The sequence below is a fragment of the Pteropus medius genome, unplaced genomic scaffold, assembly GCF_902729225.1.
Source record: "Pteropus medius unplaced genomic scaffold, Ma_sr-lr_union100, whole genome shotgun sequence".
NCBI lineage: Eukaryota > Metazoa > Chordata > Mammalia > Chiroptera > Pteropodidae > Pteropus > Pteropus medius.
This window is the reverse complement of record NW_024351729.1, coordinates 251247-271694: the sequence shown is the minus strand read 5'-3', so window position 1 is coordinate 271694 and position 20448 is coordinate 251247. Positions and strand designations below refer to the sequence as shown.

The following is a 20448-nucleotide window of genomic DNA, read 5'->3' as shown; positions in this document are numbered from 1 at the left end:
CCTGTACTAAGCCAAGATTGTAAATCAGAATACTAATTCCTGTGTGGAATTAAAGTGATTAGTCTTACCCTCAAAGATATGACTCAATTCTTCTGTACTACTCCTGTAAAAAAACAAAACAAAACAGATTGGATTGTGGCCGATGACGATTGTCTACCATAAAGTTAATCACACAACTGCTGTACAGTCCTTACTGAAACAGGTCAACATGGCCTCTGGCTCATGGTATGTAGCTAGTGATCTGGTGAATGCATTCTTTCCCATCCCCATCAATAAAGAGGGTCAAAGAAAGTTCACAATTAACTAAGAAGGACAGAATACATTCAATTTCTCGACCCAGGCTTCTCAATCTTCCTGCTACTTCACACAGGACCTTGATTTTCTGGACGTTCTGTGGAACATCATTCTAGTGATGACATAATAATAATCAGACCTGGTGAACAGGAAGTAGCAAGTGTACTTGGATCCCTCAGTAAAATACACACATACCAGTGGATGGGAGATAAACCTTACAAAGATTCAAGGGCCTTTTATATCAAAGAAGTTTTTAAGGGTCCAAATGTCTGAGGTATCCTGGGAACTTCTACGGTAAAGGACAAATTACAGCATCTTGCCCTCACTACTAAGAAAGAGGCAGTGTTTGGTGGGCTTTCTTGAATCTTGAAGGCATCATATACTTTCAAGTGTGGCCGTCATAAAACCCAAGTACCATATGACTTGGCAGATTCAGATGGTGTTAGAGGTATCTATGGGTAGGTAAAAATGTTTTGTAGAGGTCTGGCAAGCCCCAATAGGAGCTTACCAATAAAATTCTAGAGCAAGGCCATGCCTTCTGCAGCAAAGAACTATTCAATTTGAAAGGCAGCTCCTGGGATGCTACTATGAGACATCGACCATGTAACTGGATCTGTCAATCACATCTGAATATGCTCTGACCCACCAAGTCATTAGATCTGGATCAGGTGGACACAGCAACAATTCATCATATGGAGGAATCGTCACATTTGGGATCAGGAATGAGCAGGTCCACAAATCACAAGGTTTGTAAGCAGGAGGCTCAGACCCTATGTCACCTGCCTTTACTGAACTGATGCTTCAACCTCTGCTCACACCTGTGGACTCATGGAAGCCTCCCTTTGACTTGGTGGAAGAAATCGGGGTGTGTTTCAGAGGGGTCAGCTCAATATGTTGGTGTAACTAAAAAGGCATTGATTCACTATGGCCTTCCTTAGGAGTGGTTGTAACAGCCAGTGAGAAATCTGGTACAAGCAGTTTATTTGGCACCAATGTTGTATGGAGGGAGAGTGGTCTGAGGTTATGTCATGGCCTCTTGGGTGATGGCAAACAGCCTGTCTAGTAGACAAGGGACCTGCAAAGAAGGTAAGTCTGGAAACAAGATCCGAGGAGGATGTCTGCTTACGGACAGACCTATGGGAGCCGAAACGAAGTGTGTAGATCTTTGCGTCCGACATCAATGTTCTTCAGAAAGTACCCACTGCACAGAAGGTGTCAGGATGATAAGGGTAGCATAGATGTGGAACCCATTCACCTTTTGCCAAACTAGGAGGAGAGGCAGGTCTTTGGGCTTAGCAGGGCTTACTTCCCTTATGTGGAGCAGCCCCAGCAGGAGCCCTACAGATAGTCAGCGGCTGCCTAATCGCTAAATTCTCTGTGGGCCTCCATCATGGTTAGTATATAAACATGAAACCTCACATGAAAAGGTACTGAATTATAGGGCTGGCAAGACATCCAGAAGATTGTCAGCAAGCTACTGAACAGCAAGAACATTTCAGATTTCAAGCACAACTGATTTTTTTTTTTCAGTAATGATCCCCTCCCTAATACATTTGGCTGGCGCATAAAGACTTATTACCCATATTTTAAATGATTTCAGGATGGCATGCAGGCAGTTTCCACAGATCAGAACTGGTAATAGACATGGCACTTTCTTGCTGGCCCTAATTCTGGCATGTCAGGTTTGCCTGATCACTATGGCTGTAGCAGTAGACAAAAAGGTATTTTAGTGACTACTAAACAGAAGTGAAAAAACTCATAATATGAAGAGAAGCAATTGATAGGAAGGAGTGAAGAAGTTGGGTTTCTAGGTAACAAAAAGAACAATTGGCCAAGAGTTTACAATGTATATATAGAGAAGTATCTTAAGAAATCAAAGAGAGTGCAGACAGAAAAGAGTTGGGATTGATTTAAAGTAATCAAATTGTATATTATTGCCTCCTGGAGTTTAGAAAAAGAAAACTCAGGGAGAGTCAGATTTCCAGACTTTGGCAGAAATATCCACAACCACAATGCAGATGAAGCTGACAAAATGTTGAACGATGAACAAGATGCAGCTACTCTACAGTCTACTGCAATTTCCTAATACACATATTCACAAGTGCTAAATGTTCTATTTACCCCAAATCCAATTTTTCCAAAAGCTATACCAGTATAGTTTTGTCTCTAGAACAGTGTTCAATAAACACACCATTTATTATGACAGTCCTGAAGCATTACAAGATGTTATAAATTTATTCGGAATCAGATTGTGTTCAACATGGCTCAAATCTTTACAAATCATAATTCTTGTTAGTGTAATGTTTCCTCCATAATTATACTACATACACATAAGTTTAACTATACAAAAGGCAATGCTGGCATGGTTTGTGGGACCTGATGTGTGGTGAGAGGACCCTGCTCCAGTTAAACTGGGGAGTGCGGAATCCACTGACACCCTCCAGGGCCTGCCTCCTACCGTGCCATTGCTTGAGCCCTTGATGTTGAGTAAAGCATAATCTACCACTGGAGTTTATATTGTAATCACTGGGCTTCTCTCTAGCATTAATGTTCTAAAGTTAAAAAAACAAAAAGAACTAAGAGAGCATATTTTGACGGTTAAAGTACTTCTCCCTCTCCAGTATGGACTCTCTGATGTTTGGAAAGATTTGACTTACTACAGAAGGTTTTTCCACAATTATTACACCAATAGGGCTTTTCCCCAGTATGGATTCTATGATGTTTATTAAAATTGGAGCTGTGGTTGAAAGCTTTCCCACACTCCTTACATTTATACGGCTTCTCTCCAGTGTGGAGTCGCTGATGAGAACTAAGACCTGCATGCTGACTAAAGCTCTTCCCACATTCATTACACTGATAAGGTTTCTCCCCAGTGTGTATGCGATAGTGTCGAATGAGGCTGCCTTTACCACTGAAGGCTTTTCCACAATCTTTACACTGATATGGTGCCTCTTCAGTGTGCATTCGCTGGTGTTTAAGGAGGTCTGAGCTCTGACCAAAGGCTTTTCCACACTTACAGTCATAGGGCCGATCCACCAAGTGTGTTCTGTAATGAAGGGTAAGGTTTGAGCTGTGGCTGAATGCTTTCCCACATTTGGTGCACACATATGGTTTCTCCCCAGTGTGTGTTCTCCGGTGTTTAGTAAGATTTGAGCTATTACTAAAGGCTTTTCCACACTCAGCACATATGTAACGTCTCTCTCCAGGGGCAGGTTTAATAGGCATTAATTCTCTACCTTTCTTAGAACCTTTGTCTACAACAGGGGTTTTTATTCCTCTTTCTTCTTCAAGGTTTTCCCACTGCTTTTCTAACCTGGCCTCACATTTATTAGTAATAATCATGGGGATAATATCCTTTTTGAATTCTTCTGCATGAGACTCTTCAGAACTTTTCTGCATATCTGTTGATTCCTCATTCTGGGTGTTCGATTTACAATCTGAAACAGTAAGTAGAATAAGACATGTCAGTTGTATTCTGTTCTGAGAAGAAAGTGTTAAAAGACAAACAGAATGATCAGGTGACACTGATGGGTTTTGAAGGCTGCCTACATATTGCTCGATGAGAGCTCATAATATCAGAATAATACATATAAGTCATCATCAAATCTAGTTTACAATGTCAGACTTCCACACAAGCCCCCTACCAGAAGCTATTAGGGTATGATGAGTACATTGCTTTTTCTGCTAGGAGAAGAACTTCATATATAGAGGGTAATAAGGCAAAACCAAGCATACTGGGATAGCTGCAAGGACATGGTTAATGCTCAGGCAGAAGGAAACAAGTAAGAAAGATTGATGAAGGGTCTTTGATTAAGGAAAATAAAAAGGATAATTATGTGAGAAGAGACTAATGGCAAACTCACAAAAATCTATATGCTCATAGAAGCTGAATATAAAAGCAATGAAAGAGAACATTCAGTCCATTTATAATAATTCTAGTCCCAGATCCTTATTAATTTGAATGAAAGTACTTAACCCCCCACCAGGGTTCAACTCTTAGCACTTAACCTGTATTGGCTTTATCTTGTAATTCTTTTCATTATAAAGTAACACTGTTGAAATCAGATCGAGGTAGTATACCTTTTTAGAACATTTCACTAGGCAGTCACACTTCTAAAAGTCCATCTAACCACTCACATACATAGAAAAAGTAAGTAAGTTCCCTCTGAAAAATGGGCTCTGTTTAAGCAAGGTCGTCCCTCCATGAGTACAGAAACCCTAACTGACAAGGTACTTTTCTCTCACCCCTCTTTTCCTTGTCTCTCTCTAACTGACCTTCTAATTCCTTCCTCTGCCAGCAGTAACCACTCAGCTGCTTCCAGGCTCACCTGCTATTTGCTGTCTGCTGGTGACCAGCAGCAGGAGTTAAAATCCCTTTCACTCTCCATGATGAGCAATCACTTGGCTACTCATACAGACTTCCCTTTAAGTTGCCATGAACTATGTGTGGAAAATAAGTAACTTAGTAAAAGTTAAAAACTTTAAATAGCCAAATGAGGCAGAAAAAGAATTTACCAGGGACCATTTCTGCATAATCCAAGGCTGATTATAACCAGTTCACTAAATTATTAACAAAGGAACAAGCACCATCTCTTATTAGTTTATTCAGCCTGTCCACACCTCCTTAATCAGTCCCTTTATTAAGTTCACTTCAGCTGTCCTTTTTATAGTGTGTCATCTGTTCTCACACTAGGACTGACTGAGACACACCTGAGGGAGGACTGAGAACTCATTCTGTCTAGTCGGCCAAAACAGTCAAGTCAATCTAGATCAAGGATCCCCAACCCTGGGCCACGGACGAGTACCGGTGTGTGGCCTGTTAGGAACCAGGCCACAGATCAGGAGGTGAGCTGCAGGCAAGGGAACGAAGCTTCATCTGTATTTGTAGCCGCTCCCTAGCACTAGCAACACCGCCTCAGATCATCAGGCATTAGATTCACATAGGAGCAACGGTCCTGGTGCCAAAAAGGTTGGGGACCGCTGCTCTACGGGATTGTCTCATAACCAGTAATCAGAATTAGTCTGTTTCTTCAAACACAAAGGCCTGGGGTACTGACTGGGGCCTGACAGATGGTTCCCACCTTGAATCTGTCTCAGCTCAGGAGTGAAATCCTGTTCTTCGCCAGTCTCTTGGATGTATAGTGGTCCCCAAGATTCGTATTTGGGACTGGTCTCCACAGACTGTGGTTGTGTGCTGCTCAGGGATTCCTTTGCTGTTCCTGAAGAGGACATCGCCCACACTTGTTTATGTTTATTTGGAGGTGGTGAGACCTAGAGACAATGAGGAATGGCTAGGTTTAAGAACTAGAATAAAAGAAAATCTCAGGAGAGCTATGTAGAATCTCTAGGAAAGAGAAAAGAAAAACACCCTCCGATTTAATTAAGGCTAAAGTTAGTATAGGATAGTAGGGAAAAAATAGGAGGAAACATGATCTAACTCAGTAAAAACTTCCATTCAGCTATTATTATATGGACAAACCACTCCTGCCTGGAATGCTATGCTCCCAATCTCACGGTTCAAAAAAATTTCCTGCAGCCTACCTGCTGTCCTGGTTCATCCAGTTCTTGTTCCAGATCTTCCAGGAGAGTGACAGCCTCTTCAGCACTCTCTGGACAATGCTCCTGCACCCAGGCCTGCAGCTCCCGGGGCAGGATGGTCAGGAACTGTTCCAGCACGAGTAGCTCCAGGATCTGCTCCTTGGTATGGATCTCAGGCCTCAGCCACTCACAGCAGAGCACCCGGAGCTGGCTCAGGGCTTCCCGGGGTCCAGGTGTGTCATGGTACCCAAACTGCCTGAAGCGCTGGCGGAACATCTCCAAGCTAGGAAAGCATTTCTCTTTCTCCTCCCCGATTTTCAGCCCCACCTGCTCCTGTGGAGGCCTAGGGCCCAGACCTGTGGCCATGCCCAGTACCTTGGTCATCATATGGACTCCAGAAACAGCCTCACTAAAGATGGGACTCTGTGTAGCAGAAATATTGGTTCTTTTGGGTTTCTGGTTCTTTAGCTATAGGTTAAACCTAAGAAAATACAGTTAACATAAAATTACCCAAAGAAAAAAAATGGGAGTGGGGGAGCGGGTGTTTACAGCCACATCTTTAGCACACGCAATTATGGAAATCATGGCCATCATAAAACTATCACATAAAAATTACTGTTCAAAATTTCTCTGGAGTTAGCTCAGGATATCCTACTTTGATTTTACTTTGTATTCACTCTCCTAAAAAAGGCACTATGACATAATTTAAAAATGAAATTTAAATTAACTTTGCTCCGAAAACTGTCTCAGAATCTTAGAACTCCTTAGATTTCGATAGGCTCTCTGCTGGCCAAATGCAGTCTGTTTAAACCTAAGACTTCTAGGGTCATCGTTCAGAATTTACTGGTCAAATGACTGGGCTAGTCAGCATAATCAGGAATCATGTTATGAGGCTGGAATTAACTAGTAAATTTAAAAATGATTGAGTATAATTAGTGATGTAATTTTGAGCTTCACCTGACCCATTTGAAATAGGGCATACTGAAGTTTTTAAATGCCTTTTACCTTTAGCTTTCACCAAAAGGCAAGCAGAATGACAGAGATTAGACTAAAAAGTAATCTATATTCTTATAGAAGTATTTATTTTGATGATATATGTATTACTGAGAAGAAATTACTGAGGGAAAAATTAAGTCATAATAGATGATACAAACAAAAATGTTTAAAAATAAATTTTTCCTTTAAAATTTTAAGTATTCTAATAATTCAGTCAGTTGATACATTAGAATACCAAAAACAACTGCAGTAAATATAATTACTTCTATTTTCTTCATTTACCAAAAAAGTGAAGTCCATTCATTCAACATTTAATGAATACCTGCTATGGGCCTCGAGCTAGGGTTGTAATGACGAATAAGACAAATACACTCCTACCCTCACAGAACTTTCTAGTTAGTGAGGGAGACAGAAAATAAATGTGTAAACAGATAATAGAAGCAGTCTGTCATAACTGACACTCATTAAATAATTTTGAAAGAAAACTACATGAATTAGTAGATTCATGTAAGATTTTACATGCTGTGACTGGCCTTCCTGAGCATGTTTTCAAACTTTAAGCAGCACCTTTCATGTCACATAGATGCTTCCATCCTGGATTTGGATAATCTAGAGAAGGAAAACTCCAGCAGTCTCAATAAAGAGCCAAGCAGATTAAAATCTATGTGGGTGTTTGTTACATGAAATTATATTGATAACAAAGGTAGAGACCATAGAAAGGAAGCATAAATGGATTATATAAGCTGAAGATGAGGAAACAAGAGTTGAAGATAATCTAAATCTAAGGTATTTAAAAACTGAGTACGCTAATTTCTAGCATGCATATTCACACACACACCCCATAATACACACATAATCACAATGAAGGTAAAAGAACAAAATATTAACAGTGATATTTCTACGTTTCATTTTTTAAATTCTTATTTTTGATTTTTCAAATTTTCTATAATGGGCATTATTACTTTTATAAATCAGAAAGTCTTTAAAGGGATCATAAGCAGTCTTTTGACAAAACAGTTTTACTACTAATGCCCAAATTTCATGGCCTTCAAAAAACCCCAAAACCCAGGAAAACAAAAATGCAGCAATTCCAGCCTAGGCAGAAGCTCCCCCCGCCCCAACAAATGTACATTTATGTTAAAGCTTTTATATTAGGTGTTTAGATTCACACATTTAGTGAATATCTATTAAAAACATGTCTTTTATATATGACTGTTTCCCTTCACTTATTTTTGCAACCAATTTTGGTAATTTTTAAAAATATGAAATGAGATTCTAGTAACAGGACCTCAGTACATAACCTTGATTTTATGAAAAGTTATTATTAGTAATTATCAGAATTCTAGGGATGCCAGTACTCGGATTCCCCTCCACTGTGCCAGTTCTGATGCATCCTATTGAGATGCCAACAGGTGTTCTGACTGGGTGAACCAGAATCAGCACCGTCCACCCGCTAATGCTGTCCTACACACACAATACACTGCTAGAGCGTGGAGTGCCCAAGTTCAGGATTATGTTAAAACTGAGCCAGGGGAGAAGGACTGACATCTAGTCTCCTAAAATAAAGCACCCAAAGCATTTAAAATAACTAAAAATAACAGATGTAGCAGTGCTGGGAGCATTCCTTAGAAATGCTTAAAAGTAGGCCTCTGTGTCTGAGTAAATATATAACTGGTCACAAAATTTCACACTCTAGCCAGAGAAGGGCATCCCAAGAACAGGAAAGACACTGGAACCTGTTTGGGCTGCTCAGCTTCTGGGATCAAACCTGGGAAACTCAACAGGACACTAGGAGTTATACAGCATAGATGGCATGAAACAGAAAGTATCCTATATCACATTCATGTGGATCTGTTCCCAGAACTTGGCAAATCCAATCTCACACATGCCACTGTATAACATGACTGCCTCTGCAAAACAGGTACATAGTTATAATTAAAGAAGAACGTTTCCCTAAATGTTGCTGCCAGGCTGCTGGGTGGGCTCACAAGCTAAGTGATTCATTCTAGTGCATTAGTTCTGTAGTGCTCACAATTAAAATTCATGTCTCAGCAAGACCACAAACAAGTGGTGGGCTGGGCACTGGGACCTTTTCTTCCATGCTGTACTTATTCTCCTTGGAAATTTCATCCAGTCATGTGGCTTTAATTACCATCTATAGCCTCACAATTGCTAATTTATCTTCAGCCTGGACCTCTCCTTTGAACCCCAGACTCATATGACCAACTACACACTTGACATTGCCACCAGCCCAACCAATGGCATCTTAAGCTTTATATGTCCCAAACTGCACTTCTCATCTTTCTCCTCAAAGCTGTTCATCTCAGTTAATGGTAACTCCACTGTTCTATTTTCTTGGACCAAAAACCTGGTCATCCCTGACTCCTCTTTCTTTTACACTCTACATACGATTCATAAGCAAATCCTGCTAGCTTACGTACAAGAGATAGACTTCAACCACTTCTCTCTACCTTCAACACTGTCATCCCAGACCATGACCTCTTGCCTGGAACGACAGTCTCCTACCTGGTTCCTAACTGGTACTGCAATAGCCTCCTAACGGGTTCCACCCTTGCCCCGCCAGTCCATTCTTAGCACAGAAGTGAGAATGATCCTGTGAAAATACCAGTCAGATCACATCATTCCTCCACTCACACCTCAAGGCTTCATTTGTGTGTTATACAGAGTAAAAGCTAAGTTATCATAATGGCCAGCAAGGCCTCAGAAGATCTCAGCCCCTGTTGCCTCTGATCTCATCTTGTACTTCTCTTATTCATTCTACCCCAGGCACACTCCCATCTCAGAGCCTTTGTCCATGCCGCTCCCTCTGCCTAACACTTCCTGCAGATCACACTTTCTCCAGATTACACATGACTGGCTCCCTCACCTCCTCCAGGTCTGTACTCAGATGTCATCATTTGGCTGAGGCACCCTGACCACAGTTTTAAACTGCACACTACCCTCCCTCACTCCAGAACTCCTTATCCTCCTATCCTTTTCCTCTACATCATTTACCACCATACAAATATTATATATTTTACCTTTTTTTAAAAAAACTGTCTGTCTCCTTCCCTGAATATCAGCTCTTGAGGGCAGGAACTTTCATCTGTTTTGTTCACTGTAATATTCCAAACATCTAGAATATGCCTAGTACTTTGCAGGTGCTCAAATATCTGTGGAAAGAAAGAATGTGATACATGGATCTTTGGGGTTACCCTTAAAGAGTAAAAACTATAAAATTGGGTTTTAAAAAATACTACCGATACAAATTTAAGTTAAAAGATATGGAAGTATGAACTCATGTTTAGTGTAATATGAGACTGATACAGAGTATGTACATAGGTTAGTATACAGACACTTATTTCCTAGCTCTGTATGCTGTGAAGGTCTAGAAGCAATCAGCACATTCAGTGCCCAGATCTCGGTTTCTAAATATCATTCTCCCCTAAAAAGAACTAGAAATGGAAAAATGGATGATTCCAAGGTTGGGGAATACACAAGATGAGCCTGGGGCATCTTGTAATGCCAGAAAGTGTTTGAAGAAACAAAAAACAAACAAAACACTAGTGAGGCATGTCAAAGGGACACAGTATCTAACATATAAAAGCTCCCAATGGCCACAGATGAAATAATTTGAGCAACAAAATAAATACTGTAGTACTGGATTATAACTCTAAGTGTAAAATAAATATCCATAAGCCCATACTGAGGTTAAAAAAAAAAAAAAAGGTGGCTACATAGAGAAGAAATGACAAATCTCCCATACAGAATTTTTCTAAATAATTTATGTAGATACTCTCCCCTCAAGAAGGTGGTACTTAACTCCACACCCTTTGAGTATAGGCTGCACTTACTGACTTGCTTCCAAAGAGTATAGAAAGGGGCTGGGAGAAAGTAACTACAGTGGAGAAACAAACACTATCTCAGCCAGTTGATCAAGATTAACATCATCACGGTACACACCACACACACCACACACACACACGCACACGCATCCACACCCACACACTCTCTCTTTTTCTCTCTGAAATACTATTCTACCATAAAAAAAATAAATGAGATACTGCCATCTGCAATAACATGGATGGATCTTGAGGGTATTGAGCTAAGATAGAAAAGGACAAGAACCATAGATTTCACTCAAGGAATACAAAACACAAAAGTAACAAATAAAAACTCAGAGACAGAAACATCAAAATGGTAGTTATCAGAGGAGTAAGGGCAAAATGGAGAAACGGGGTCAAATATATGGTAATGGAATGGAGACTAGACTTTTCGTGGGGGAGTATACAATAATGTACAGATACTGAACTATAATGTACACCTGAAACTTATGTTATTAACCAATGCTACCTAAAAAAAATCAATTTAAAAAAGATTAACATCGCCACTGATAAAGTGCCCTGATATATAATGATAAAAGTACTTCATCTCTGTGGTCTACCTCCTCAAGAACCATAACCCTGGCCGAACCATGAGAAAAACATCAGACAAACTCAAATTGACGGACATTTTACAAAATAACTGACCAGTGGTCCTCAAAATTGTCAAGGTCATAAAAAACAAGGAAAGGCTGAGAAAATGTCACTAACCAGAGGACACTAAGTAGACATTAAGACTAATGTAATGTGGTATCCTAAATGGAATCCTGAAACAGAAAAAGGACATTAGGGAAAAACTAGTAAAATTCGAATAAACTGTGGAGCTTAATCATAATGTACCAATGTTGGTTCCTTAGTTGTGACGAACGTAAGCAATAATGTTAAAAATAAGGGATATTGGGTGAGAGGTAGTTAGGGACTCACTGTATTATCTTTGAGCTATTTTATAACTCTAAAACTGTTCTCAAATGTTTGTTTAACCCTTTTCCCATTTAGAAAAAAAGTGCAGCTCGCTGCCAGTGTTAACTGAACATCATGAGTAAGAATGCTACGCTTTCTAGGATTTGACATTTTCAGTGATCGAAAATTACTATAGTTTGTAAGTGGAAAGGCCACTACTAAAAACAGAATGCTATAAATAGAATGATGTCATTTGTTTCCAAAGACTATTGATATACTAGAGCGATGTGAAAATAATAATAAAAGTAAGATATTTCAAGGCAAACTCTGGGGGTAAAGTTAGGACTGTAATCTGTGAATTATTTCAGGGTAAACGTTGCTGCTACAAGCACTGCCAGTGAATATTCTTGGGGCAAATGGGAAATGGGTTAAATAAAAAATAAGGAGTGTTGAGGCAAACAAGCAGTTTTGGTAAATGCTGTCTATTATGCAGAGGAAGTAAAGAGAAATATAGCTGTTAACTTCAACAACACATGATGTTGAAGCAGACCATTCCTAGACATTTAAAAAAGCTGTGAAGCCTTTTTCTTTTATGATTAATTTTTAAGAGACACATGCCTTGTCTCTAGGAAGAATAGTGAATTTCTCGCTCTCCTAATAATTGTCAGAATATTGGCCTAATGAAATTGTTTCTAGCAGATCTATTACAATCATAACACAAAAACTATTTTTATCTAATATTTTTAGCTTTGAACTTGCTGGCAACATAATGACAGCATCCCTTCATCCTTTGAAATCACATAGGCCATTTTCCAGTTTAGCAATTCTATCTCCACAAGCTCAAAGGCTATCTGCAGAGTTTTAAAACACCAATCTGCTCACAAAACCCAGGTGTCTGAAATCACTTAACTTCTTTGGATGGCAAACAAATCCCAATCTGGCCTCTGCTTCTCCATTCAGTCACCACTTCCCTTCTCATTTCCTATGCTCAATCAGCGACCAATTCTCATAGCAGGCTTCTACTTATCTTTCAAGTCTCAGCTCAGTAATTAATCCATGAAAAGATGCTCAACCTTCATTATAATAAAAGAAATGCTTCAATCTCTCAGACTGGCAAAGATTAAAAAACAAATCTGATAATGCTCTGCCTTGATTCTTTTTTCCCCTGAAGGAAATCAGTAATTTCACATTTGGCCATGTTACATTTGTCTAAAGGTACATTTAGGGATACCCTCTAGGTCTTGGCTTCTGAATTTTTCTTAATAAAGTGCTCATCAAAAGCATGTGGATAGAAAATGGAGGCTTCATTACTAACTTACATTACTAACCACAGTAAACTACTTTTTAAAGGCTATTTAGAATGTTAAGATAAAGAGATCCATCAAGCAAACGCTCATGGTCTACTACTAGCAAAAGGCCTTTATTCTGTTCCAAGTTTTTTCCCCTTTTATACCAATTTCCCAAAGCTTATATGCTCTTATAAAGGTGCCTCAAATTCATTAACAAGACGAAGCATCAATGTATCAAATTATCATAGATTCTAGTAAGTTAATGGGACTTACCAACTGATGCTAGAATGCCTTTAAAACACTCAGTCTGTACCTGAAAACTCCTAGGCAGGCAAATTTGATAATTCTTGAGGCACAGAATTCTGTTAGTTCTGTTAGAGGTCTTCTTTAGACCGAACCAAATTGTGCATAACTTTTTATCTTCTAACGTCACGGATCCTAGCTCAGCCCTACATCAATACTTACTTTCTCCGCAGTAGCTTTCCAATTCCTGAAAAAACAATCATCTTATCACTTAAATCTTTTCCACAGTTGTTTCAACTCTTCCTTGTATAACATAGGTTTCCAAGTACCCCGCCCACCAGATCACCTTTCTCTTGACAAACTCTATTAACGGTCCTCTAATGTTGTTTCCGAACTTGAGCAGATCCCCGTTATTTGTATGCTTTCTAACCTGAACAAAGCCCAGTAGGACTATTCCCTCCCTTGAATCAGATAGGATCCTGGATTTCTAACGAGGTTCGTTTTCTAACAAGAGGTCTCCAACCCCCTTGGGCGTGTTCCACCAATTAGCCCTGAGTTCGGACCTCCAGTTGAGAGCTAGGGAAAAAGAGATGGCAGCCCAGATCAGACTGATGGCTTGGCTCAGGCAGCGCACACACAAAAAAACTGCTCTGAAACACGAAACAAAGTTTCATTTGTTAAAGCCCTTGGGGGAGGAAAATACTTTCCAAGGAGCAAGCGCCTCCACCATCTGGGGCTGGGCAGAGATGCGGGGCTCCTCCCCACAGCTCTTCCAGGACGGGTCTGAGGAAAGGGGTGGTCCTCGGAGGCCACAGGTGGTACACCCACTCCTCCCTCCCCGAACCCTTTTGGCCGAGGTTCCCTCTGTCTCCCACCAACCTAACTGGGAGATCAGGAGGCTCACCGTGAGTCAGAGCCGCTCGCGGGCTGAGACACCTCGACGCGCACCGAGGCCAGCGCAGCCGGAAGTGCGTCATAATCCCGCCCGCGGACAGTTGTGCGCGGCCGCAGCGGCCCCTCTAGGGATTCGGAGGTCTTCTTGTCACCTCTGTTTGGGGTGCGTGGGAGATTGAGGTCCTTATCAGGCGAGCAGAATCACCCCCAACGTGAAGGGGCGAGGATCGTGTTCTCTTTCCTTCTTATTTTTCACTAAGAAAGGTCCGAGAAATGAGCAAATCGGGAGGTATGAGGTCTGAACACCATACCATTTGACCTCAGAGAATCTGGAGGTTTTTTTTTTTTTTTTTATAACTTGGGTAGGAAAAGATGAGGGAGAATGAGGGATAAAGCAGTCTTAGTTTTCAAATATGTAAAATGCTATCATTTGAAAAAGAAATTTGTATTATGGAACCCCAGAAGACCAATGAATGGAACTGATGTGAAAAGGTCAATGCAAGGAAGGACCTTCTCAAGAAAGAGTAGCTCAAAAATGGCCACTTTCTGCATCGTATTGTGCTGTTTTGAAGAAGTTGAGCCCTGGGGATGGGGATGACAGGAGTTTCGCGGAATGAATTTTTTTGGGTTAAACGACCCAAAAAATCTTCCTACAGCTTGCTCCAAATTCCTATTAGTTTCCCCTTAATAGAGGGAAAACTTTTTACAACACTCCTTCATTACCACTCCCTCTACACACCTCCTTTGAGTACTTACTATGGGCCAGGTACTATGTTTTAAGCATTTGGTTGCAATTCTTTATTGCTGCATTAAAAAACAAACAAAAAACCTTAGTGCCTTAACACAACAATTATTATTTCTCACATTATCTTAACGAGTCTGAATTGGGGTTTGTTCTGCTTCCTGTGGTGTCAACTGGGGAGCTGGGATGGCTGGCAGTCGGTGCTGGCCCACAGATGAACTCAGCTGGGATGTTGGCCTGGGTCCTTGATACTCTTCCGTGTTAGTCTGTTGGCATGGCTTATTGGGCTTTCTCAGGCATGATGACTGGTTTCCCCAAAAGGAGCATTTTAAGGCATCAAAATGGGACTCATAGGTGTTTAGGGACCAGCCTTGGAAGTTGCATAGCAACATTTCCACCACATTCTATTGTTAAAACAGGTCACTGGGCCAGATTCAAGGGGAAGAAAAACACTCTATCTTGGTCAAATAGCAAAAGAGTATGTGGGGTGGGAGATGATTTGACTATTTTTGGAAACAATCTACACACATTTATCTTCATTATATCAATCCTATGAAATACTATAATCCTAAGAATGCTTACCCCTGTGAAATAGTAAAATATATTCTATAGATTAGGAAACGGGCTCAGAAAGGTAAGGAATTTATCTAGTGTCATATAACTGATATGTGGGAAAGTCAAGATTTGAACCTGGCTCTTTTTCTCCAAAGCCTATGATTTTAAGCACTATGCTGCCTCTTCATTAGGCTAGAGAAAGAAGAAATGGTTAAAAGGAACAATAAGTAGGGCTGAGGGAAAAACCAGGAAACCTGCATCTGTTCCATTAGCCACATGTGTTGTTGTTTTGGTAGCGCTCTTTCAGCCTCTTAGTCAAAAGATCTTTTGCCTAGTCATGCAACCAGTGAGTTGTGATGCTGGGGCTTGAAGCAATCCGTCCAATTCCAAGCCCATTGTTCTTCCTAAAGCAAAGGGGGTCTAGAGTTGCAAAATATTAACACCAAAAGAAACCTTAAGGACAATCTGGATAAGCTCTTGTTTTCAGATTTAAAAACCAATGCCTGGAGAAGTCAGATCTGAGGTACACTAGTTAGCTAATTAGTAGTAGAGCCGACAGTAGAATCTAGATTATCTAATTCAATTCTGTGTCTTTACTATATCTCAACAGATTTTTAAAGATATCATTAGAAAGATCAAGATGCTGTCCATCCACAACATATTATATTAAAACAAGTTAACTCAGGGTGATCCATTATTCTCTTCCATTAATATATCAATGACCACATGATAAAACCAGGAAAGAACAAAGGAAAAGTTAGCCAATGTAATGGTAGATCACTGTGTGTGATGTGTCACCTGCATTTCCTCTTCAGAACGGTTTTGACTTCCAAGAACCTCATATTCTTCCAATGAATTAATTCAACAATCGCCAAGAACCTATAGTGTGTCAGCCATTGTGTTAAGGCACAAGAAAAAATTGAAAAAGGAAAAATATATGCAGTTCTTGGCAGACATTATGGATGAAAAAGGGGTTCTACAGAAAGTAACCACATAGGATAGTCTGATCATAAATTCTTAACTGGGCAAGTCGGGGTGGGTAGTTACAGCCCAGGCCTGTAACTTCTTCAGTGAGAAGGTTTTTAGGCCAGCACTGTCCATTGTTCTTGTTCATCTAGGTTAATAACAACTTTGAAATGCTAGAAGTAATATCCCTCGAGGGCGTAACCACCCTCAAGTGAGCATAATCTTAACTATCCTAACCAATCCCCACTTTGCTTTCTCCCACCTTCATGTAATCTTCTTTAAATTCCCTCAATTCCAAATGCATTAAAGGAATTAAAAACTGTCATTCTCCAAAGCATTTGAGATCTTGCTCTCTGGCAACTGTCATCAGTTTTGGCTTAAACTCTTTAAAAATTCTCTTTTTCATCTAACTTGAAAAAGGATTCTTTGCCCTTTGTAGCAGAAATCTGGAAAGGGAAGAGCTACCAACGGTTTTTGTAGGCCTTGGTTTCCTCTTTCCTTTTCCATCAGGGTGGTCATAGTTCTCTCTAAAATGGTTGCTTTCTGAATCTTCTCGCTCCTTCTTGCCATCTATTTTTGCTGCCATCGCTGTGGTTGGCCAGTAGAGGGGGATCAAACCTTGATTTCCCTTAGAACAAAGCTGGGTAAGCTTCTTATCTATTGCAGCTCTGAAAACTTCCTTTTTTTCTTCCTGTAAGGAGTCTCCACATACAGCATGTTGGGAAGCTGCAAAGATATTTTCTAAAGAAACAGAAAGGAAAAGAGAATAAAAGTGGTGTGGTTAGATAGCCCCACAGCTTAGCGCTGGAGCTCTGTTGCTAATGAGCCTTGGGAGATGTGGCTATGCAACCTGATTATGTGGAAAATAGATATAATAATAGCTGCTCTGGCAACTCTAAAGCATTTGGATCATGTGAGAGTCAGCTTTATAACTAGCTATACCAATAGTAAGGGATTTTTAATCTTCAAAACTTGCTACAATATTATTTTTGATCTCCTTTGTTTTAATGTCAGCCCCCCATCCCAAGGGATAGATGTGGCTCTACCTATCATAGGTCCTTTTTTCCATTTTGTCCTCCCTGGTGAGGGCCACCTGCCTTCTCCTTAATAAGACAGGGTAAAATTTCCTGCCAAGACTTTCACAAGAGGAGGTTACTGGCTTGTTACCCCTTGTTTGTGGAAGAACTCAGGAAAAATTTGCATAATCTCAGTATAAGGAGATCACAAAGGATATCTGCCCAGTCCTTCCCCATGCAAGATCCTTTCCTGCCCAGGACCCCTGAGTGTCCCCAGCCATACCTGAATGCCTGAACGGATGCAGGCACCTGCTCTGGCTGGCTCTGCAAGGTTTTTTCTTTTCCAGTGGTTTCTACAAGGGCCACTCCTTGTTGTGCAACTTGTGCCATCATTCATCTTATCAGGGAATTATCAGGAAATTGTATAGGAAATCACAACTTGTCAGCAGAAGGTAGTCAAGTGTCCTGAGGAAGGGGTGCCTTTTTCTAATTTGCCCAAAGTCCTGCTAGTGGTTAGGCAGAGCTGGCTTTACTTATCTGCCTTACGCACTGCTATGTCTCTTTCTTTTTTTCATTCTTAACAGCATGTGGCCTGACAATAATGTTTGTTGAAAGGGATTTAGTTTTATTTCTTGGAGTCAAGCAGGACAAACTGAAATCCTCTTCAGATGAGAGTCCTTTACATCTTTGATGGCAGAGACCAAGTTCCCAGTGAGTTTTCTCCTCACCAAGCAAAACTCTTGATTGTACACATGAGGTGGTTTTGCTTTTACCATTCTGCAGTTGGTCTGTCTCTTCTTTAAAATGTGGAATCCAGAACCAAATGCAGGGCATACAATGACAGATAACCCAGGTAGGGTGGAGTCAGACTAACAGCTCCTTTGTTCAAGAATCAGGGATGGATGACATCTGAGGCAGGCAGTGGTAGTTAACTACTAACAAAGGGACAATTTGAGAGAATCACAGAGGCCATATGAAATTCTGTCCATTCCATCTGGGATTAAAATGGGCCCAGAGCCTGGGTCCTCAGTTTTCACAAAGACCTGATTTCAAGGTTGCGTGTTTTAGGTACTCATGGGATAGAGGACACTGCCAGCATGTTTCACTTTAAAAAGGGAGACTTTAGTGAGGGGTAAGTGAATATTCAGGAAAGAGCTAGAAGCCCATGAGGAAATAATAGCTAATATTTTTGAAACACTTACGTCAGGCACTATTATAGATGCTTTACATGTAATGGCTTATTTAATGCTTATAATAACTCTATGCCCATTTTGCAGATGAGGAAACTAAGACATAGGAAGTAAGTGGTAGATAAAGAATTTGATCCTAGGTAAACTGGCTCTGATGCCCATGTGCTTAACCATTATGCCAGGCAGCTCCAGAAATGTAGTTGTGGAATGATGTAAGTGATGCATGAAGGTGGCAAAATGATTGGACTCATAAAGGAGCACAAGGGATGACAAAGTAAAGAATCTGGTTGCTGGAGTCAGAAACACCTGGTTTTAAAATCTAGCTCTGCTACTTAATGGGTAAACCACTTTTCAGTCCTGTTTCCACATCTGTAAAATGCGGGCAACTGTCTTTGCAAAGTTGGCATGTGGATTAGAGAATATTCATGGTTATTATTCCCGCGTGGAGGAGGAAGGGAGAGAAATTGAAGGACAGTCTAATGAGAACCAACAGGGTTTCAAGGAAATGGTCAAATGTTATAGCAAAGTAAGGAAGAATTAAAATGAGAGAAAAATCCTCTGTCAAGAACACCAGCAACCTTTAACTGCCATGCAAATGGTTAAGAGCTGTTACAGGGGCTTGAAGAGGGAGGATATCAGCAGTGAAGAGACGAAAACAGTGGTTATGGTCCACCTGGTAGAGGAATTTGGTAGCAGAAGGAAGGGGGACAATGTCAAACGAAAGATTTTTAAAATTTGCTTTTGCTCCTTAAAGCTACAGGTTTTTGCTCATGATGATGTAGAATAAGTGCTGAGCGGTTAGGAGGGGCCTGGAGGCACCAGAGTGAGACTACATCACCTGCAGGCAGCAAGGTGAGGGGCACTAGTGAGCAGGAAGGACCAGAAAGTGAAGCACATCTGGATGGCCTGAGGCCCTTGGGAGAGAATATTGAGGGGTATCTGATGAGAAAGGGTTAGGTGAGGCTGTGGTAGGTATAGGAGTTTGGGGAGCAGGAGAAACTCTGAAAACCCAAGACGACAGCAGAGAATAGGATTGCCTAGCAGGGGCAAGGGTAAGAATGAAGGTGCCCCTGTCTGTACATTTTCCTTCTGCAGCTCTGTAACTGAGGCACAGGAATGGAGAAAGTGGAGGAAGTCACCAGGGTTTGAAGTGGACTGGACAGAATAAAAGGTTGAGAGCAGCTCTTGGCAGGTAACCTCTGGCCTTTATGAATGCTGGGGCCCTTGACTGTCCTGGGAGCACTGAAGTCTCCGGTCCTCTTCACACACATCTTTAACAACTTGGGACCAGTCTCTCTCACGGGGCCTTGTCTACAACAGTGACCACCACGTTCAATAACATAACTAGATTTCTTCCCATTTCTGTCGACTTTGTCCCTCACTTCTGTTCTCTGGAGTCATTTCCTCAAATACATCTCCTGCACAGGAGCCCTCAACTCAGGTTCTACTCCCTGGGGGAACAGAGGCTAAGACAGACAGGATAGGGTGGAGTTCCCTGGAACCAAGATTTGGTTGTGAAGATAGCTGTGTAAAAATATTTTTATATGTGGTACTTTACTTTTTTTTAAAAAAACTGCAGTTTCAATATATTATGCAATAACAAAACAAGGTTATTAGGTTAGAGGTCACAGCTTGAAGGTATCAACTATCAGATTACATGCTGTACCTACAAGCAGGAAGTTGTCATTTTTTTGGATGTTCAGTTTTCTAAGTCATAAACTGGTCAAAGGTCATTTCAATGGTTCCATCTTATAAAATTATTCTGGGGGATCATTAAAAAGCTACTTTATTCTATGGCTTTTCATCTTGTTGCCCTTTCCCAGAAGCCACCTAGAGCTCTAAGGTGATATTTCATAGGAAGCTCTTATAAAATTAATTTAAAACATGTTCATTTGTGCAAAGATTGTTTGTGGGTCACAGTTCGTTTTTAATTTTGAAATTATA

At 40.6% G+C, this 20448-nt stretch overlaps 1 protein-coding gene across 7 annotated transcripts; it reads right to left on the bottom strand.

Moving 5' to 3' along the window:
- Nucleotides 1-2471: 2471 nt before the first annotated feature.
- Nucleotides 2472-14193, bottom strand: ZSCAN21 (zinc finger and SCAN domain containing 21). Of its 7 annotated transcripts, none has more exons than XM_039844171.1 (5): nt 14046-14124; nt 9870-10001; nt 5836-6313; nt 5376-5565; nt 2472-3731 (listed from the first exon to the last, which is right to left on the bottom strand). In XM_039844171.1, exons 3-5 carry the CDS (start codon nt 6217-6219, stop codon nt 2893-2895), a joined length of 1413 nt encoding a protein of 470 aa, XP_039700105.1. In that variant the 5' UTR covers nt 6220-6313; nt 9870-10001; nt 14046-14124; the 3' UTR covers nt 2472-2892. The 7 variants fall into 7 exon arrangements, with proteins under 7 accessions (XP_039700105.1, XP_039700107.1, XP_039700108.1 ...); XM_039844173.1 differs by lacking the exon at nt 9870-10001 and adding an exon at nt 13364-13388 and having other exon boundaries at nt 14046-14091; XM_039844174.1 differs by lacking the exon at nt 9870-10001 and adding an exon at nt 12519-12682 and having other exon boundaries at nt 14046-14062.
- Between the last annotated feature and the right edge of the window lie 6255 nt (nt 14194-20448).